Source organism: Pocillopora damicornis, chromosome 9, assembly GCF_964200805.1.
Source record: "Pocillopora damicornis chromosome 9, jaPocDami1.2, whole genome shotgun sequence".
Classification (NCBI taxonomy): Eukaryota; Metazoa; Cnidaria; class Anthozoa; order Scleractinia; family Pocilloporidae; genus Pocillopora; species Pocillopora damicornis.
The window spans coordinates 8,395,283-8,417,616 of record NC_142678.1 but is presented as its reverse complement, the minus strand read 5'-3'; the positions used below and the strand labels follow the sequence as shown (position 1 = coordinate 8,417,616).

The 22,334-nt window shown below is 37.9% G+C and overlaps 3 protein-coding genes across 4 annotated transcripts; 2 read left to right on the top strand and 1 right to left on the bottom strand.

Annotated features, from left to right (window-relative positions):
• Positions 1-162: 162 nt before the first annotated feature.
• Positions 163-7,164, bottom strand: LOC113666332 (uncharacterized). The gene is made up of 4 exons (XM_027182111.2): positions 6,835-7,164; positions 5,825-5,911; positions 2,481-2,593; positions 163-1,793 (listed from the first exon to the last, which is right to left on the bottom strand). The coding sequence occupies exons 1-4, from the start codon at positions 6,899-6,901 to the stop codon at positions 1,590-1,592; spliced, it is 471 nt and encodes a 156-aa protein (XP_027037912.1). The 5' UTR covers positions 6,902-7,164; the 3' UTR covers positions 163-1,589.
• LOC113666363 (uncharacterized) lies at positions 7,141-10,342 on the top strand. Its single transcript, XM_027182143.2, has 4 exons — positions 7,141-7,295; positions 8,265-8,354; positions 8,686-8,792; positions 9,946-10,342. Exons 1-4 carry the CDS (start codon positions 7,229-7,231, stop codon positions 10,150-10,152), a joined length of 471 nt encoding a protein of 156 aa, XP_027037944.2. The 5' UTR covers positions 7,141-7,228; the 3' UTR covers positions 10,153-10,342.
• Positions 10,343-13,167: 2,825 nt separating this feature from the next.
• Positions 13,168-20,963, top strand: LOC113666373 (solute carrier family 23 member 2). Of its 2 annotated transcripts, none has more exons than XM_027182153.2 (13): positions 13,168-13,339; positions 13,517-13,620; positions 14,512-14,613; positions 15,141-15,298; positions 16,701-16,792; positions 17,164-17,219; positions 17,331-17,487; positions 17,579-17,603; positions 18,236-18,359; positions 18,735-18,891; positions 19,140-19,393; positions 19,652-19,925; positions 20,286-20,963. In XM_027182153.2, the coding sequence occupies exons 2-13, from the start codon at positions 13,600-13,602 to the stop codon at positions 20,594-20,596; spliced, it is 1,731 nt and encodes a 576-aa protein (XP_027037954.1). In that variant the 5' UTR covers positions 13,168-13,339; positions 13,517-13,599; the 3' UTR covers positions 20,597-20,963. The 2 variants fall into 2 exon arrangements, with proteins under 2 accessions (XP_027037954.1, XP_089038875.1); XM_089182749.1 differs by having other exon boundaries at positions 13,223-13,339; positions 20,283-20,963.
• The last annotated feature ends 1,371 nt before the right edge of the window (positions 20,964-22,334 follow it).

Here is a 22,334-nt window from a genome sequence, read left to right as displayed (position 1 = left end):
CCATACAGTTCTGTAATGTTGGTTTGAAAATTGGTGCCAGATCAACTAATAATCCCCTACTTGAAATATTCAGCACTTGTCTACTCGACAGTGTAAGAACAAATTCTGTCTTGGTCAACTCATGGGAGTTTAAGGGTATAAGTGATAAAAAAACCAATAATATCCATGATAACCTTTATTGAATTATATAATTATGTAGGTTGTAATGAAAATGAGAGACCACAATGCAAATGATTTAAGACAATTGAACTGAAACAATGACAGAAATATTAGTTTTCTTGTATGTAGTTGTGCAAACAAAGTGTTCTCATATTGATTTTTATATATTTAAATCAGAGAGCTTCCTTTAGAGTAGATTTATGTAATCATTTACAGTTATGGTGTGGATATTTCCCAACTTTCCCTAAAAATGCTAGGTATTATTTGTTCTTAACAATATCTGATATGGTACATAAAATTTGTTCCCCTGGATTATGTTGTTCAAAATAAGTAGGATTTGAATTGTTCCTTGGAACTTTAAAGATACCATATGTCCTTAAATAAGCATCCAGGTGCTGATTTGATGATTCCAGATGCTGATTGTTGGCTAAAAGGGGGGGTGGGGCGGGGTGGGGTGGAAGGCAGCACTTAATGAAAGGAGGGGGCTTAATCAAGGGGGTGCTTAATAAGTTAGCCCAGCATTGAGTGAAAATAAAAGAACTGATGACACACAAAAGAACACTGCAAGCACATGGAACAACTGGAACAGGATGGAAGAGAAAAAATTATCCTGTACTAATTCCACTGTAGTTGAAGCTTAAAAAGTTATAAATATTACGCCAATAGAAACAGGTTTTCTTGTATCCCTACTATTAATGAAAATCAGGGGACACGTGGAGGTTTTTGTAGGGGAAGGAGTGCTTCTATGAAATTATGGTCTGGGGGGTGGGCACACCTATTATAGTAGTTCAACTGTACAATAAATTACAAATAGATTGTACCTCAGATGTAGCTTAAGTAATACTAATAGTAAATTCTATCTACCTGCCAAAATCTTACACCTGTGATAAAATTTGGACCTTTAATGTTAAAGTTTTGACTGACATAAATTATTTTCTTTAAGTGCGTAAGGTAACAAAAAAGTAAATGAAGAAGAGATAGGTTCTTGCAAGTGAGCATGCTTTCCCAAACATCTCTGATTTAAGAAAAGGGGACATCAAAGAAAAGGTTGTGAAGCAACTGTCTGGGACAACTTTGGAAATGGAAGGAGTGTTCCCAAAAGTCCACAAGCATCTGCTGACATAATTAAATTGTCTAAAATAAAAAAATTCTACTCCTTTGACTCAAAAATGATTGACAGGTATCTGAATATCACTAACATGTACATTAAATTATGAAGTGATGCATTGTGTGTCAAACAAATCATTTCTATTCACCCCAAACTAATTTCTATTCATATAATCTAAAATTATTTCAACTTAATAACACTAAGTACTATTGATTGACTTGACTCTAGCTTGCATCACTGCATTTTGTAGCTTTCTAAATAACAATGTTTCTTTTCCTTCATTAATAATCTATGCTTATTGTACTACTTGGTTGCCTATCCATCACTTAGCTGGAGGTATCACAATCACAGGTATGGAAGAATGCCGAACAACATAATCACTGACACTCCCTAGCAATGTTCTCCGAAGCTTGCCCAGTCCTCGGCAACCCATTACTAATACTGTTCCATTTTCTTTCTTGCTGTAACTAATTATGACCTCTCCTGGTTTGCCTGAATCATGAATCATCTTGTATGACAGTTGTCCCTATCAAACAAGAATAACGTTTTTTTCTTAGCCTTGATCTTCAACTACCTTTAAAATTCAGAACTTTTAACTTTTGCCATGGGAAAGGGGGGTGGGGATAACTTAATACTTGGTATATGTGAAGTACATATGATGTATTGAGTGTGTCAACACTTTGAAGATTCAGTCAGCTCCGGTTCACCTGAAAGTAACTTTTACCAACACCCAAGATTCCAAGTGAAAATTCAAAAGGATGTAATACAAAAACAAAAATGTGATGAAATTATTGACTCATAACTATATCTTTTCATTTCAGATGTAAGGTTGGGTTAAATGGGTTTCTGTATAAACAATAATAAGGCCCGACCATAACACAGGGAGCAACATGATGTACAGTATTTCCTCAAATAAGTGCTTGGGCACTCCTTCAATATTTCAGTTAAAATGGGGGTGCTGATTAGGAGGGGAGCACTTTTTAAGTTAGCATGGCAACAGGACAAAAATCTAAGAACCACTAATTTAATGCACAAAGAGGAACTCTAAAAGCACATGGAGATAGAAATCACTGGAAGTAACGTCAAGGAACACAACCTTTTCTCCTGTCCTGATTGCATTGTAGTCAAAGCTTGCAAAGTTATAAATAACATACAACATGAGCTTACCAATATGAAATGCACTTACTGTGCGAAAGAAGACTAATGCACTGACCTTTAGGGAGGCAAATTTTTCATCATACTCTTTCAGAAGGCCCCTGGCTTTGTCTTGGGCCTTCTGAATTAAGACACACCACTCATCATAGTTGTTCTTGAGGTCAACACTTGCTGTCCAGCAAAAGAAAGAAAAACAATTATTGATGGTAAAAGATCAAGAGTAAACAGCAAATAATAAATGGTCATTCAGTAGTGACAGTATATTGCTAAAAAAAATACTGCTTGGTCTTATTTTGCACAAGTCAAGCATATCATCTTTAAAGGTGAGACTTCTGTCTCTTGGGTTGAACTCAGAACTCAGAACTGATAGACTATCAATCATAAGAAAGTGCATTATAAAGAGAATAATACATGGGTGTGCATTGATATAGAATTTTTCTTTGAGTGTTTAACTTGGTAGCTCACCAGTGAGATGTCAAGTTGAACACAAAAAAAGAGAAATTCCATATCTACAAGCAACCATGTATTATTTTGTTTATCATATAAACATGATAGCCCTTTATTGATGAGAAAAGTTGACTTTCACAACAAATGAAAATAAAAAGATACAGTGCATAAAATCAACCTGTGGCAAATCTTCCAGTAGTTGATTTTCACTTTCAGACACAAGAAATGCCATTACCAAAGCCACTGGATACATAACTTTTGGTTTTTCTTTTCAAATTTTGTTTTTTCCCCTTATAGGAAAGTTTGAGTGTCACTGTCTATCAGCCATACAGATTTTTCAGTGTTTTAGCAGCCACAATCTGAAAAAATTCTGACAGACAACCTTGGATTGAGAATGGTAGCACCAAAGGCAAGTAATGTGTCAGCAGCTAATTGACGATATCAAACACACCTGAGAAAATATTGTATTTTTTAACCTGTGATGTTACAGCTTTTCTCAGGGCTGGTAATCCTTGTATAAAACCATTGTTTATAGAATAAATTGAGATATCCCGCTAGATTTTTCATCTTCAATTAGCAAGGAGATATAGGGAGAATGGAGGAGAACATGAAATACATATTATTGTGTATATCCACCTATCTGCATCAATTTAATCAAATTCAAAATGTGTTTAGGACTACAGTGGAACCTCCAGTTAGTGACCACCCAAAATGTCAAGTCTAGGTGATTGCTTACGGGAGGCAGTTCCTTATCAGAGGTCAGGCCACAGAGGTTCCATATTTTGGGTAATTTGGACCCTTTTGCCAGTGCTTATTGAAACCTATGGTAAGAACTTTTTGCCAATGATTTAAGGAAAAAAATCATGGAATCTATGGACCCAATTGCTTTGTATCTCACAAACTATTTCAAACAGCATTTGGGACAATTAATTCACATGAAAGAAGCTTGGCTCGTTTGTTACTTTATTCAATCCCCCCACATGCATTTAAGTTATTTTGAAAAACACTTCTGGTGGCTATAAGGAAACATTTGTTAAAACATTTTTTAAATTATGTTGTGAGAGATAAGGCCAATTGTCTGTCAAATGGTGGCCTATGGTGGTTTAAAAACAAATGAATCTTAAAAACAAGCATCTCTTAAAGTGGTTGTTTGCGAGAGATGTCCAGTTTCAAGAGGTTTCATTTGAAGTGATTTGACTTGGAAACTTTTGGTAATTTGAAAAGGTAGTTACTAAAACAGGGAATGACCTAAAATGACTTAAAAGGACTTAAAATGACCTAAAATGACCTTGACTGATTTCTAAAATGACCTAAAATGACCTTAAGTGATGTCTGAAATGACCTAAAAGGACCTAAAATAACCTTGACTGATGTATTGACCTAAAATGATTGGAAATAACCTGCACTGACTAAAATGACATGAAATGATGTCTTAACTTTACTGGAACAATTTAAAAAAGTAATTGCCAGCCATATCACAGGCATCTCAAGGTGATGTCTCAAGAAAAAGCAAACTATTAATTTATGAAAGTGTCATGCATTGCAAGATTCAGTGATCAGTTACAAGTAAGAGGAACCTTTGAGAATTTGAACACGCTCTAAGGAAAAGTGTGGGAGTGTGCGAACTAAGTGCTTACCTACTTTAGACCACTTAGAACACCTTAGATCATTGTGCTACTACCAGCTACTATAATTTGTGGATCTTTTCGGCTAGACTTAAATGTCATTTTTGGTTATATTAGACATCAGTCAAGGTTATTTTACTTCATTGTGTGCATCACTCAAGGTCATTTTTAGGTTTTTTAGGTCATTTTAGTTCATTCCTTGTTTTAGTATAACTGCAATTTTGAAAAAAGTGGTCATTAGCAAGAAGTGGTCACAAAAAGAGGCTTGACTGTAATACAAAAATGCAAAAAAAGTGAATCATGCAAGAAAAATGAAGGATTAAAGTTAAGTAGAAATCTGGACACTGATATGCACATCTTGAGAAATTTCATTGTTTCATTCAATGAAATTTCTCCAGATGTGTTCTTGACAAGGAAAAAATGAAAATTAACTGAGTGAGTGAAAAAACAGGGAACTCAAATAAAAGCAAGCTACATGTAAAATTCAAATTCAGCACTGACTCCATCCAACATTCTGCAATGAACCAGCAAATATAAAAGAGTTCTTTCAAAAAGTAACTCTGATCTTCTTATGCAATGAAAAAAAGAGAGTTTTCCTGTAACTATGTGTATGAAAGGCCGGAGAATTAATTATGGAAAAGAAGTTCAGTCTTAGAGGGTTAGTTATTATTTTGACATTCTAAAAAAGTAGCTTAGTCATTGTATGACTATTGCTGATTAATTCCTTTGTTGCCTGTCTGTTTTCCTTTTATAGCTTTTGTGTTCTTCAGTGACAACATTGCTGCAATCAGGTAGGTATAATTCTTATACTAATTAAAAGAAGTAATTTATAACTCAACAAACTAAAAATTTTTAAAAATATCCCTTAACTCTTTAACTCCCAGATCAAATTTGTAATTCTTCTTACGGTCAACCATACAATTCTTATAATGTCAGTTCAGAGAATTCAGTACTGGATCAACTAATTATCCCTAAACTGATATTTTTCTCTATTCTCATCACTTATCTGGTTGATATTGTATTGATATTGTAAGGAGAAATTTTGTCTTGGTCAGTCATGGGAGTTAAAGGGTTAAGCTAACCCTGAGGCAGCTGTAGATCTATATCTACATGTAAACCTACTTGTTCCATCAAGTAACACTACTGTCCCAAGTTTCATGAAAGATTTCTGAACTAATATCAAAAACCAGTTTTGCATCTCTACAATATAGTTCAGATACCCTCAAGGTAGATATTACATGTACCCTAAGTTTGATAGTATCTGGGCTTTTTGAACACATGGTTTCAGTGGAAGTTTTATGATCATTAGATCCAATAAACCTGTACTTACTGTGTTTTGCAGATTGCATAGGTGGAGGATCAAATGCATGGATGAAAACAACTCTGTCACCTTTTGAGTGAAGATGATCTAGATACCCTGATGAAAAATGATTAAAAAATTAAAAAAACCAAAAACAGACAGAATTTACCCAATCTCTACAGTCAAATCAAAAAGTAATTAAAGCCATTGAATTGCATGTAATGTACTCCTAATCACCTGCTCAATGGGAGAAACATGAAAAAAGAACACTCTATGTCTCAAGAAGTAGGATGTTAAGGTGACGCTTATGTAACCTTGCTATTTTGATATTTGGTTCTTAAAAAAAGGAATCAGCAAATATCCGTAAGTACTTCTGTCAATCTTTTTTACTAATTTACAATATGGACCTCTAGAGTTAAAACAATATCGCAGCAATATTCCGTTAAGGTTTTATAATATTTGATTGGTAAAATTCTACCAAAACTACCGCCATGATGAAATCACATAGGTCGACAAAAGTAGATTTGGTAAATAAACAAATACATTTAAGCATTTCAGAAATGTACCATTCGGCTGCAATTTGAAATCACAAAATAAAGTCGACCAATATTTCACGTGTGTGCTGTAGGACTAAAAATGCGCGATATTTGTTCATCTTGATTCTCGCTTTCGTGGCATTGTTTTTCTTAAGTTAATCACGCTTAAACTCTAATTTTAACATTGTATTAATAAACTCTCAAGGGGAGGCAAAAGAATAATAAAAAAGAGAGTTTCTTCTAGATTAAGTCTCTTTTCGACGTTCGGAAACAGTACAAGAAACTTGGGAGAAGATCCCAGCGAATCGGAGTGTACATATCAGCGAACGATGTGCATCGATAGACCAATTAATCTTTGAAATATTCCCGATCATTATTTTATAACCAATATCTGATCATGTGGATATGACTAAGCTAAGCAAAGTTTAGCTTTGTAAATTTGAGAACGTAAACAAATATTGCACGTAAGTTTTGATCTACGGTTTTTTTCAAACAGAGACTTACAGCTTACTGCTCTTTCACTGTTTTTGCTCCCGTCAACGGGGATAATGACAACATTTCCTGAAGACATTTTGCTCTGTGTCTTCCACTAACTCTTCAAATGAAGTGCGCGGTTAAGTTTGTGATCATCATATACAATAACGTACTATTCACTTCCAGCTGTCAATCTGTCAATATATCACTCTCAGAATCAACTGTGCACGTCTTCTCCCCAGTCCCCAGATGCATCGATAAAATTGATTGGTTCTTTCATGAGCAAAACTACCAATAAGCGTACGCGTAATTCCATTGACGATAAATAATGCAAACACGATTAAACTGGGTTTCCTGAACACTAGCAGTCCGGAGGGAACTCGCACGATCCACGATCTCGCTTTGCTTTGATGCTTTGAGAATCATGTCCGGTAAAAGGAAGGTATTAGTTGCAGTGGATGGCAGCAAGAACTCTGAGTATGCTTTAAAGTGTAAGTGTGTTGATTTTTGACTCGCTAGTTTGCGTGCGCTCTGAAGGGAATGGGGGCGTGAATCCGCGAAAGGTGCGTTTGATGCACTGGACTGTCGCTAAGTAAATTCAGCTAATCGAATGACTTAAATCTTAAAGTTTGCAGATCACAGCCTATTGTGTCAGTAGGATTTATCAATATTCTTGAGATAACTGCTCGCTATATCAAAATTTTAACAAAGTCTTACGTTTTGATGTCTAGCTTGTTAAGCGAAGGACTTTGCAAAGGAGTGTGTAAATGTTCCCGGTAACAAATCTTGATTGCAATATTCGGAAAATCGACTGTTACGAATTTGTTTGCGTGATACATACACAAGAAAATGACAAAAATGTAATGTATTGTCAGGTAAATATAAAAAATGTTGTCGTAAATCAAATCTTTAGCAATACCACACAGATGCACTTTGTACGCAAGGAAAGTTCCTAAATTATTGAAAAGATTCAAGTGTGTATATTGATGTTGGAATATTAATGATGCTTGGATACTGTGATAATTTGGTAGTTTACATTTAATGACTTTAATCAGTATACAAGTACAGTAGCAGTGCAGGCTTGATGAATTAATCGTCAAGGCTGTAAGGGGAAATTATTCAATTTTCTCAATCTGTTTATCATACACCCCTCCCAAAGTAGAAAGGCATGATCACCCTGTGACTGACAAGGTGATCTCATGTTAAAAATTGTCAAAAATTTATGGGAATGATCACTCCTTCCATTACAAGATGCAGGCAGACTTCTCTAGCCATATACACAAATTTATTAAATTTATTTCAGCCCTTTTAAAACACAAGATCAAAATACTCTGTGTCAAGAAAATCCATGCCAATTTGCTGTGACCATTATGCACCATAAACTTTTCAGGTTTAAAATGTGCAAACTGAAAAGAAAAATTAAAACTGCTTGCATTTTGATTAGTCTGTGTATCTCACAGGGTACTTGGAAAAAGCCTCCCAGCCTGAGGATGAGTTGATTGGTTATCATGTTTGGCAGCAGAAACATCTTCCCACCTTTAGCTTAAAAGGTAAGTAAAGTTGGAGAATAAATGTTATTCATTGAATGAAGCAACCCATTTTTTTTTATTTTGTACATTATGCAGACAAACATGATGAAAATATATACAGCACATACATACATGATAAATCCTGCAAGTTACTAGCTAACTTCTTGCAGTATTACTGCAGAGTCATTCATGGAGATCATGAGAATAAAGAAACAATTACTTAATCTTAAAGAGGTTTTGATTACCAAATGGTCTCTCCTTGTTACTACAAGATGACACTCTAAGAGAGATTAGCCAAACTCCAGGCTTATTAAAACAACTTTAATTTCTTTAATCTACATCACTTTTACAGCACCTTTTCAGCTTCCAGCTGAGGAGTGGAAAAAAATCATGGAGGAAACAATGAAGGAAGTGGAAAAAGTTGAGAATGACTTCACAACAAAATGCGGTTCAGTAAAGGTCTGTCTTTATTTTCAAACTAAATGTCTTTCAGATGATCAACTGTAATTATTTCTTACCTCTTAAGTTTCAGTTGACTTCCCAGACAAATCATCTCGAGAACTTGATGTTAATATGACATTATTTAAATATCATGAATTAGTTAAAAGTTATTAGAAGATTTGAAATTTGAACTTTCTTTATATCGGAGGGAAACAAAGTGTTTTCCATTCGTATCAAAATTACTGTGAAATATAGAAATAAATGTATATCTGCTTGGATTTGCGAACACATGCCCGACATGTTGCAAGATTGACAATCACTGGGTTATTCCCTGCTACAGCTCAGGTAGTGGGTGAACGCTGTGTGGTTGGAGGGTGGTAGAGTGTCCAAATAGCTGGCTTAGGAGGGGTTGCAAACACCCATTGGCTAGGTTTTTAGTTGGAGAAGATTAATGTTAAGGCCAGCACTGGATGTAGCCTTGAACCAGTTCATTAGAGGAGGGTGGGTCACTGGCAGCTCTGTGCCTAAAGCTCAGGGGAGGAGAGGGTAGGTTTTGGACTTCTCAACCTATTGTAGTTTGCCCATTGGTTGGAAGAGTTTTGTTAAGTTATTTTGACAATGCACTGTTTTGCCTGTCTGGCCATAAGGCTTGTGCCCTGCCACACTGCCCAATCAATGGGCTAAGACTCAATAACTGGGGGTTTGTTGAGAGTCAAAAATGTCATATTTGGACCTAGCTAAATTGATATTGCAAAGGCCTACCAACTAGGTTTTACCTGCCCACCTATTAGCTAGCATGGCCAGCAAAAATGTGGGGGCTAAAGATCAAGGATAGCACCTGCAAGTAGCCTGCAAACTGGCCTATTGGAGGGTGGGTGGCTAACAATTAGGTAAAGAATTTTCAGTTTCCAAAGGAGGGACCTTGGGAAGGGACTTTGAGCTTGCTGTGCTCTTGGTTATGTTTTGGTGAATCTGCTCAGATATATATCTATACATATGCCCATAAGTTTAATCAGTATGACACTGATGTTTTTACCTGTTTTCAAACTAATTCAGACCCTTGACTCAGAAAATTAAAGAAAAAATGCTCAGGGTGCTAAATCAGTATATATTTATGTAGTGACAACTGTATATCTAATCATAATGTACTGCATTCTTTTGAAATTTCCAGCATCGCAAGTTTGAGAGTGAGAGCAGTAACAATCCCGGACAAGCAATTGTTGATTATGCAGCATCTAAAAATGTGGATTTCATCATTATGGGCACCAGGGGTCTGAGCCCCCTGCGTCGCACTGTCTTGGGTAGTGTTAGTGACTATGTTCTGCATCATACCCATATCCCTGTTGCTGTGGTGCCAGTTAAAGAGGAATCAACTTAGAGGCATTCATTTTGCTGGAGGCAATGTTTGCATCGCAATAGTCTTTCAATTTTGTATCTTGCTGAATGAGGGTAGTTAGATATAACAAAAATTGCTACCTGCGGTTATTGTTCAAGTTATGCTCAAGGAAATATTACATTGTTAGCACATGCACTATGAGTAGGAAACTAAATAAAGCAAGTGATATGGTTTAGTTTTGACATGCTTCCTCCCAGACATCTCTCATCTCATTCTTCTTGTTTGTTAGTGGTACTTTTCTTTAAAGGTGTTGGCTTAGAATCCCTCTACATTCTCATTTTTTTTTTTGTATTCATCAACGTTTGACTCCCTGATTAGCTTATAACTTCTCCACTCAATTTTAATGCAATTGTTTAAACACCAAATACTTGCTCCCTTTTCATTGTAACCAGCTAACATAGCCAAGTTTTAACCCTATGATTAACCACGGTAATACTTTAAGACCTGGTTATCTCAATTATCATTGCCTTTGCCAATGAAATTGCTGGAGTTATCTATAATTATTCTGTCTGTTGATTCTACGGCACTATCCAGGCGCGTTTTAACTGAGTTTGACAGCCAAATTTGCAATTTCGTCTCATTCGGCACTCATTTATTGTCTTTGCCGACATCAAAAAGCCAAAAAAAAAAGTCTTTTCATATATATTTTCTCTATTTTCCCATTTACAATTCCCAAAATGATCCAAATTTGTCGGAAGGGACTTGTTTCAAACAACAGATCAAAACGCGACTTTGAGTCAAATGTGCGTTAACTTTCTCGAGAAGTTTACCATCACGCGACTTCGTCTATCAGCCCCAGTTTTCCTCTCACTGTTTCTTTTCCATGTAGGCGTACCAGTTTAAAAAGGATGCTGAGGCGGACAGGTGCTAACTGCAACAGACAACATTCCATCCAGGGGAGTAGCCATGATGCTAGTCGCTTCATGCAACAATATGAACTGTATGTGGTTAGGACTGAGTTAATTTTCGAAGATAATCTACTGAAGGAAACGCTATTAATCTCAGTCGGAAGATATTGCGTCATCAAATGGCACTTCGCCAAGATCGATATCTGAGCATGCTTAAACTTTCGAATCTGTCGCCCTTTTGGAATCCTCCCTTCCCCTCCCCTCCCCTCCCCTCCCCTCCCCTCCCCCCGGCGTTTTTTTTTCTCTGTCGACCTCTTTGTCAGGCGTAGAGGACTGATGGATATCATGGGTATAGTGTCTAGAAACCCTAGTGTCCATTATATATAAACTATATTGTTTTATAAAGGGGGTAAGTTTCTAAGGAAACTGTGGTGCTCTGTCGGTGGGAGAGTATAACAGGTAATTTTGTGTTAACAACTGAGTTAAAACGTAAATTAGCCGTAAAGAGACTGACGTTTTGAGACGTCAAAAAGCGAGTCATCAGGATATCCCTGTGACCTATCAATTTTGTCCGCAGACATTATCTGTTCCGAGATGCGAAAAGTTTTCTGAGAGCTTGAGAAAAATTCTGTCCTTCGTGTAACACAATGTCCAAACGTATTTTCGCTCCAAATGGAGGCTATTGTGTTTAATATCCTTCAAATATTTTTGCAATGCGCGGGAAATATGTTAACGAACACCTTACAGTTTGCTTCGTGGGATGCTCATCGCTGTTTTTTAAAACTGCCTTTCATATTTGATCAGTTGTGTCTGATTCATTTCCAGTCCCTTTTTCCATGCTCTGATTTTCCACGGTCTATTCAAACACTACTATTCCGTCAAAAGTGAGTCATCAGATTTTTTACGTTTTCAGGATATCACTGAGAACCTCTTCCCTGCTGATATCCTGAACACTTCATCGTGAACACAGATGATTAAGAATTATCCTTGTTCACCATGGCCCGAGCAGGATATTCTTGGGACCCTCTTCGCTGTTTCTTAAACTTTCCTTCAACAAGTGCCCAGTCGTGTTGGATTCGTTTCCAGTTGCTTTCTCCACTTTGCTAGCGGGACCTTCAGCAGCCGAATTGTGGCGCTCACTGAGTTTTTTCTGGAAACAAAAAGACAAGAGTCAGTAAGGGTTCTTATCATGTTTAGAATTAGCCAAGTAGGTGACAAGAACTGACGAAGTATCAGTTTTGTCTTGTGCATTGTTCGCAGCGGCACTCCTCATCGTAGTGAAAAAACTATGCAATATTAAATGAATTGGTTTGGTGAGAAACAACTAACACAACTTAGAAAAGCAGTCTTTGATTAACAAAATATAGCGATGGGGGGGGGGGGAGTAATTGAAAAAGTGGTTTGCTCATCGACAATGACGACACGACTCTAGGACATTTTTGGCCAACTCCTACATGTTGTTACAAGAGAAGTGGAGTGTAAACTGCTTGACTAAACTGGTCAGTCCGAAGCCCCCGCTACACTAATACCATCTGTATAGCCTTTTCATCTGGAGGAATTTGTCCTGGTTAGAGGTACAGCGAGAGAAACCAAGTTTATGTAATGATCCTTTGGGATAGAGCATTCTAACCTTGTCCTTATAATTACAGAAAAAAAGAAAAAAACAAGAAAACAAACAAAATTTGAAAACATAACTTATAATCTCAATATAAATATGCTTAAGGGCACGGCAAATGTGTTTGGAAAACACAGGATTCTGTTTTTGTCAATAAAAGATCGCCCCCTAAAAATTGAAGGGTGCAAGCGGCTAGCTCCTCATGACTAAAGGGCTTTATCTAGTGTTTCTTTTTCTTTCTCTTTTTCATGAGGTAAATGATAAGTCCTTTAGGGATTACGCGCTAATCGTACGTTTTGTCTTCAGTTGATCTCCAAGAACCTTATAATTAAGGATTGTAACACAGATAGTGATTAGATAGGAGTTGAAGATAGGAGATGTTTTGATTTGTGCGATCTACTGCGTGTCGGGGAGCGCAATAGAAAATTGCAGTGCTTTGCTTTATCCAACTGATGGTTCGATACTTCATTTTGGCTAACATGACAAAGTTCATCGGAGTGTGACAAAAGATTCCCAGTCCAGTGCGTGACTCGATGCTCCAACAGAATTTCATATGAGTCCTCACACGCCCCTTTAGACTGTATGTTTATAAACTGTCCTTGATGAAAGACGTCACATTCTTGAGATGCCAGTCCTAGCGACATTTGATACCTGCTCCCGTTGTTTGGGGCTAAAACCGACCGTCTACTTAGGAAATTACAGTGAGGTACCTTACGTAGTGTAACATCCTCTTGCTAAACTATTATTTTCTTATTGTTCAACATAATCTCGTTAATCTTCATTATTAAGCTATACCTGTGGCCATGAGTTCCACATTGCAGTCTGTAATCCCACTGAACCCAAAGAGCGACGGAGACATATATCACTTTTTGTCTACTTTTAGTTCAAGGTGATCGGTAAGAAGGACCCACCGATTCATCCAGTAATATATACATGTAAAAGTCCGAAGAACGCGGAGTAATTACAATGAGTGGAGAGGAAATTCAGGTAAGGAACGTGTTTGCTTCAAAATGCCGGTTGGTAATGTGATCGCTCAGGTCCGAGAATAGTTTAGTCTAAGATCACTCTTTTGATCCTCAAATACTGAACCCGTGGAGAGAAAATTGAGATAAATAATTCCTTTGGCTAAGGGTTGTTCTCCAGACTGGGCTTGTAACCCAGCTGAGCTAAATTTTAGATATGTATCAAAGAGACATGTACAAATCAGTCGTGCAAAAATCACTGAAACATGATGCAGTACACGCACACGAAAACCTGATGTTACGTTTAGCGCAGTTTTACCTGCTTGTGTTGACGTAAATCTTTCAAAATACGTCTACAGTGTTTGTTCTAGTAGCAGAGAACTCGGTTACGTAAGCTCTCCGAGGGTTGTCACGCCATCCACCCTCAGCACTGGGCGGGAGCGCGTGGTGTATCAAAATAAGGGATAATCCCTTAAAATCCGTTAGACGCCTGAGTCGTCCAAAAAGAAGACCAGTGAATGATAAGTTCTCTAGTGAGAGTGATCACTGATATGTAGAAGCAACATCGGGGACATTTGGGAAATTTCTTAGCACAGAGTTAATTAGCGTAACGAACAAAAGTTACATCATTTACAGTTGGTTAAAATCCAGGCCAAGTTTTGCCACATAATAAGATAATCTCTTCCGCCAGCACACAACCCACCCCCCACTCCTACCCCTCGTGTAGTTCTGTCAAAGTCGGCGGCGTCAATTCTCCAAAGTATTATCAGCTTTTTTCAATTAAGGAACGCAGAAGTCCATTCAAATTATTGTCACCCTTGCCACGATGTGTCAACCTCATAAAGGTTGTCATATGTGATAGCTAGGCTAGAAGCCAAGCACTAAGGAACTAAAAGAGTATCTTTGTTATTCAAAGACTTCCAAGCCCGATGCTGAGAAGAAAAGGAGAGCTTTCGGCTTGACTTACCTCATCGACGAAAATCCACCATGGTATATCTGCTTGTTGCTGGGTTTTCAGGTACGAACTGAAGTGAAACTAGTTCCTCCAATTTCTGTCTTTTTAGACTGCTTACTGTTACCGTAGGTCCATCTGTACAGTCATTTAACAAGTCTGTCATGGCCAACAAACGGCCACATAACAATGATGGAGTTTGTAGGAGTTGTTAAGGCTGAGATTCACCAAGACCCTGGTCAAAGGAGGCAATGAGACGTAATAGGCACATGTCAAAGGGATAATCTGCCTCTAGGGACATGTACTGAGATTTCGATGAAAATCTTTGCCTCTGTAATAGAATCTGGTCTAAGCAACAAGTCCCGAGTTTCTCAATTTTCCATTTGAATCGAAAAGTCAAGATCGAAGATTCTAAACATAATGTCTCACAAAGAACACTCAACGAACTTGTGGTTAAGAAAGAAAATTGAAGGGAAAGTGAGTTTTGTGACTCTGTAGAAAAGAAAGTGTTATTTTACGGTACGAGACAGAGGAATGCCTTAATAATTTGAATGTTGCTTTTTTAATCAACATTATTATTCTCATTATTTCAGCATTACCTTACAATGCTAGGAGGAACTTTGTCAATTCCCTTCATTCTTAGCGGTCCGATGTGTTTTGGTAGTAACACCCTTGCCATTAGTGAAGTTCTGAGCACGATACTTTTTGTTTCTGGAGTTGTCACTTTGTTGCAGTCAACGTTTGGAGTCAGGTAGGGATCAGACGTTCTGTCACTGTAGGTCATACTTCAGAGTAATATCTACGCGGACAAGTCTTTTTTCTATAGTGTATGGCTATTTAATTTCTTTGGATGGATATGGCATGGAATTTGCCTCACCGTTTCTTGACATGTAAAAAAGATGCAAGGAGAAAAAGAGGAAATGTTGGAAATTCAGGAACGATAAACAAAATTTAAATCTCTACATCGATTGGACGCAATTTCAATCATTGCTTCATTTCCCCACCATGATGTAAGTAAAATACGAGGTTAGCACGATATCTCCAGCTTGAAAATACTCAAAGATGTAACCTTTCTTTAATACAAACTCTTTGTTTTATAAAGTCCTGATCAAAGGTATAACGGTCGGTAAAAGACAATTTTAAAACAGTTCAACTTCCATCTTATTAATGTAATTGCTGTGCTCCAAAGAGCGCCCAAAAGGTTTTTGGCAAGGCTAAGGCGCGGTAAATTAAATGACGGCTAAAGGCCGAGTGAAACGTTGATTAGACTTTGTAAATGAAGCTTTGTAAATTTCGATTATGCTACCATGCATAGCTCCCGCGAGTGACCAAGACAGAATTTCTCCTTAAGAAATCTGTACAATATCAAGCAGACTACTGATGAGAATAAAGAAAACTATCAATTACGGTTTTATTAGTTGATGCCATATCAAATCCACCAAAGTCACATATTAAAAATTGAGTGGCAGACAGTAAGTAGAATTGCTAATGAAATCAAGGGAGTGAAAGGTGTTAATTTTTCGGGGCTGAACTTTCTGTAGGTATTTTTTCAATGGATATAAGAAAAAACGTTCACCGGAGCACATAGGCTGTTGACGATCACGTTAAATGTTCCAGGTTCCCAGTCGGAGGAGAGGTCAGGAGCAAAACAGCAGGTGGTGGAACATTTGTGGGCTCTGGGAAAGAGTTATCTCTCCACGTTTCTAATCCTTGCTCGTATTACTTTCTGCTTTGTCTCCACAAACCCTAAATTGGCTGCAGTCACCCATCCGGTTCAGATCAATTCCAATCTTCCGAAACTCCGCTTTAAGGATTCAGGGATATGGCTAAGGGAAGGTCCTTCAATGCCCATTATTGTCGTCATTCCTTTCCCCCTTTGTAAGATCAATTAGTTTTTTCAACACAAGAACCTTGTAATGAGCTGAAAAAGCGTAAATGATGAATCTATCCAGTAGGAAAATGTCACTCTTAAAAAAACACAGGGATTTCGACACGACGGCAGGGTTGACACATTGAGAGTGACACAGTTAAATTCCTACCCTCCCCTCCCCTCCCCTCTCAAGTGTTCGAAAACTCCCAGTCACCCTCCCTCCCGGGACTTAGTTCAATCTATCAAGTTGCTCTATTGAATCTTTTTATTTTGGGAATTGCAGGCTGCCGATCATTCAAGGAGGGGCTTTTTCTTTTCTGACACCGACTTTTGCCATTTTGTCTCTACCTCAGTGGACGTGTCCTAAACCTGAAGGTCAGTTGATTGTTTGCTTTTTAACAAGCCAAACAAGGACCTTCTTTCAACGATTAATTGAAAGGTTGAATTAACTGAAGGTGTTTTTTTTTGTGTCATGATTGTTTGACCATTTGTCGAGTAAATAACAATTAATCGTGGGCTGAATTGCTGAATCCAATTGAACGATTACGTATTGAAGCCCTCGCCAGTTCGTTTGTCTCTCTTCAGGATTATCTTACACATGCTTGATGATTACACCGACAAACAGAGAGACATACAGATTGACAATTTGGTTTTTATTAAGTTACCTATTGCCTATACGACATCACTTTTCAGCTAGTTAGAATTTAACCATGTAAGTGCTAAAACATAATGTTATCTTTCAAAAGAATACAGTAACTCGACATTGGAAATGTCCGAAATCTGGAAACCTCGGATGAGAGAGGTAAATATAAAAGTCAAAATGATTTACAACACCGTGATCTTTCTCCTCATCACTTTCGTTCTCATTTGTCAAATCGATTATGAACCAAAAAATCGTCTTTTTTTGCATTAGATCCAAGGTGCCATAATGGTTTCATCATTATTTCAAATGTTGGTTGGCTTCACTGGAATTGTTGGTTTTCTTCTCCGTTTCATCGGACCACTGACCATAGCGCCCACGATAACTCTTGTGGGTCTGGCTCTTTTCAACGTAGCAGCAGAACACGCAGGTATCTAATTCTAGCATCCATACCGTGGTGAATACTCTCCTTTTTTTTGTATTTACGCTAACAATCGATTTTTGTTTCGTGTTTTTAAAAGGAAACCACTGGGGAATTTCAATGACGTGAGTATTACATGGATTTGCATTGTCTAGAGGTTAACAGAGTTGAAAGGTCTGGGTTCGAACTCTACCTGGATCATTAAGGAAAAATCCTAACTCTCACAGTGCCATTCGCTGGCCGGGTTACCGAGGGTTAAATGGCTTTACGCCGAGAGAAAACACCCTGGATAAGAAACAATTCTCATAATGGCTTTATGTTACAGAAATTGGGAGAAGCTTTGTCAAAGATGATCAGAATCTTATTTTTTTACAGCTGCATGACTCAATCTAATTTAAATTACGCTAGTCAGTGTAGTATGGTTGAAAACATCCGTGTACTTAGGCCACACTAGTAGTTCTTTCTCCTAAGTTTGAACATTAATCTTCGTGTGGTTACCTCTGTAAGAAATAAGTACACTCTTTCGATGCATTGTGAACATAAAGCGTTTCTAAAGCAGACGTTTCGAACGTAAGCCCTTCGTCTTTCGCTCTGACGAAGTGCTAACGTTCGAAACTTCAGAAAGGTTACGGTGGCCATTTAAGTTATCAACTCAGTTGATAATACTAAATTACCCTGCTATACTCTCCCATCGACGCAGTACCACGGTTTCTTTAGAACTCTCCTCCTTTAATCATTTGTCTTTTGTGTATTGCAGGACGATCGTGTTAATTGCCTTGTTCTCACAATACCTTACCAAAATAAAGATTCCATTTCCTGGATACAGCAAAGAACGTAGAGAGTGTTACGTTGGTCACTATCCGTTGTTCAGACTGTTTCCGGTGAGTGTTATGTACCGAAGACTGCTGAGTGCCATTCGGGCTAAGGTTTAGGGAACAATAGAACATGACCTTTAAATTTCAGGGAATATAAGACACCTCGTAAGTACAAATAGCGAACACTGAAACATTGACTTGTGGAGCTAATGTGGGAAGCAAAAACTCATTTCCTACAAAGGAGTCGTTCGCTTTTTATCTCGATAAACGGGCGCTGGCTATGCAGGCTGATTTAAATCATTTGAGTGTATCTGCATTGATAGATGGCGAAATTTTAAAAACGTCACCTTCGGCGTTTAAAATTTCTTTGTGATTTACCGCTGCTCTCTTTGTTTTGTAACGCACAATATTACTGCGATAACTGCCCGCCGGTTTTAACAGGTGATCCTCGCGATTGCTGTATCTTGGATAATTTGCGCCATCATCACCGCTTCGGGAGGTTTTCCCTCTGATCCTAGTGTTCCTCAGTACATGGCCAGGACCGATGCCAGAACTGTTGTATTGAGAGAAGCAAAATGGTTCAGATTTCCCTACCCAGGTTAGTACAGGATATGACCACGATTCAGCGTCAATGATATTCATGCTCCGTCTGATTTGCCTCACAAGTGAGTGTCCTCATTGATAAAATCCTTGGTCCATACCTTAAAAGCGACACTGACAGGTGGAATTGATTGTTTCTGATACACATGTGCTAAGATTTTCTTAAATTCCGTCAATTTCGCGGCATTTTTTCGAGACATGACTATATTATGGTAGAGGTTCAATTTCACGTTGCCCTCTTTTTAGGTCAGTGGGGAACGCCTTCTGTTAGTGCTGCAGGGGTGTTTGGAATGCTCGCTGGCGTGCTGGCCTCCATTATTGAGTCCGTAGGTGATTACTACGCATGTGCGAGATTGGCAGGAGCACCACCACCGCCAAAACACGCAGTCAACCGTGGCATCGGAATGGAAGGAATGGGATGTCTCTTAGCAGGAGCTTTTGGTACCGGGAATGGTACTACTTCATACAGTGAAAACGTAGGGGCTATCGGGATAACGAAGGTAAATTGTTTCAAGAGAAACGGAAAGCGTTGAAGAGGAAATCGTAAAGGATATAAAAGTTTTAGTAAAACAGCCAGTCCACGATTACAACAAAAGTTCGATATATTGAAGCATCAGAGAATTGGCGAAATGAGACAAGTTCTCTCGAACCTAAAATTTTTATTGGTTTGAAAATTCAACTTGGCCCTATTTCGTTGGATTTACACAGCTGTATTAAAAAAATTACTTCATGATGTTATAATTTTGATGTATAATCAGGTTGGAAGCCTCCGTGTCATTCAATTTGGGGCTTTGGTACTGATGGTTGTTGGCGTTCTCGGCAAATTTGGCGCGTTGTTCGTCTGCATTCCAGATCCCATCGTCGGTGGAGTATTTATGGTCATGTTTGGAATGATTACCGCTGTTGGAATCTCCAATCTGCAGTTTGCTGACATGAATTCCTCCAGGAATCTGTTCATTGTTGGATTTTCTACTGTATTTGGATTGGGTCTGCCGTATTACATGAAAAATCACGAGAACGCGATTAGCACAGGTGATCTTTTATCCGAAAATTAAATCTTTTGAGTTACATCAATTTCGAATATCGCTATCATGCTAAATGGTACTCTTAATCGGACAAAACCTGTCTAAACCAATAAATTGATGGGAAAGTGGTTAAAGGGAGAGATCTTTATGTAATGTTTCAACTATTTTGGCCGAGATTGTGTCCTGTTTGAATCGAGCCCTATCTTAAGCTGAAAGGAATCTAGTGCATGAATTTGTAAGCCTACATAGTCGGCGCTTACGCCCTAATTTTGCCAATACCAGCATCATTGTGTAAAAATTTCGTAATTCGTGCATTTGTGATCAGAGTTCTTATTGCATGGCATTAATTGCATCATTCACTCAGTAGGTGTCCCAGAAATTGACCAAATAATTACAGTACTCTTCAAAACAAGTATGGCAGTAGGGTGTATTTCTGCTCTGATTCTGGACAACACCATCCCTGGAACCGACGAGGAGCGCGGTATAAAGGCATGGAGGGAGCATCTGTCAGATGAAAGTGAGGGACAGATGGAGACAGCCTCCATTAAAGTCTATGACCTGCCGTTTGGTCTCAACCGCGTCACTAACTTCAAAGTGGCCAAGTATTTGCCTTTTCTGCCGAACCACGAAGAGGAACAACAAGTAGCATACGATGTGGAAATGAACAGCGTTTCTTAAGTGTTGAAGCATTCTTGCAGCATGCAACATCTCCAGTTATTTTGCTGGAAACTCTGGTTTATTAATTCATAATCCAGCGTCAACGTAATAAGGCCTTCACTCACATGTATCTCGATTTATGAATTTGTTAGTGTTTTTTTTAGAACTTAGTAACTTCTATCGCTGCGGCTGATCATAAAAACAATTGAGGCATCTCTTCCGATTTGTCGTATAAAATTCTTAACTTTATATCCTGACTTTTAGTTTCGGCTTCAGAAGCGTAGTCAAAAAGCTCTTTGTAAACCAGTGGCATCAAGTTTTGTTGTAACCAGTACGTCTTCCAAAAGACAAGTAAAAAAAACACTCCTTGTGTTTACATTTCTCCCGATGATTACTTACTGTCATATGACCCGTACAGCGTACAATTCCAAAGAAAACCATTATGAAAGCTGACGTGTGTAGGGCTGGATAGTTTGACGTGAGCCGGTCCGGAAAAAGCCGTTCGGCCCTCTAATGACAACAATTAAAGGAAAAAAGAAGAGAGTAGAAAATAGTCGCGTTTTTCGATGAATTGTGTGTTTCTTGCTCTGACTAAAAAAAAAAAAACAAACAAACAAACAAAGAAAAAAACGAAAAACAAAAAACAACGGAAAAAATTTAATTGTATAATCTTTTTTGTGGCTGTCCCGTGTTCGCCCGTCTATCGCTTAGTGGTCTTGTGATAAACTGGTTGATATACCCGGACGGGTATATAATGCGACTCTCCGTCGTGATGTCCGGCCTTCCCACTCAGTCAAAAGTACATGTTTGAAGCCAAATTTCTTGAACGAACAGGAAATTACTCATCATGCTAAACTTATTGTAAATTGTCGTATCAGGAAAAGAGTAGAACTATATCAAAATGCAAAATTATATCCTGGGTCTAAAACCACTTTGGAAGAAATTAGCTATAATTTACAACTTGAAGAAGGATACAGAATTTTTGATTGAATTCAAGTTATCAGTTTGAAAAAAATCACCCTGATTGAGTCCATATCAACAGCTAACATCTCTGACAATTTATTGAACCTATGCTGTTTTCTTATCGATTCCTTTTTGTACTTTGCCACGATATAGATGACCATAAATATCTCTCTTTGGGAGAAAGATATTCCAGCAAGTTGTGAAGGAAAAACTATGATAAATTGCCACGGTTTGATTTTCACGAAGTTCAGCTAATCTAAATATATCTCTTCAGTGTGTTCTTTGCTTTCGAGAGTGTCACCACAGGAGAGAGATCGAGGGGTAAAAAAAAAAAGAAACTGGAGTTTCACACAAAACATGAGAATATGAACAGTTTATGATTTCTTGTACAAGATTAATAACTTACTCAATTGTCAGCGTTTGAAGACAATGGTAGAAGGTCTCAGTGGGGTAACCCTCTAACTCCCATCAGTGACAGAATTTCTTCTTACAATATCAATACAATATCAAGCAGACAAGTGATGAGAAAAAAAAAATATCAGTTAGGGGATTATAAGTTGATCCAATACGAAATTCTAAACTAACATCACAAGAACTGTATGGCAGACAGTAAGGAGAATTACTTTGAGATCTTGGGAGTTAAGGGTTAACCGACGGCCGTAAAACAGTCAGAAAATATAACCGTTGGCGTAAAAATTGACAAATTTGAACCGTTAATCGCTAAAATATTAAACACAAAAAAATTTGTGGTGACAATGATGGAAAGATGTTAATTGTTAGCCGTAAATTGGCCAAA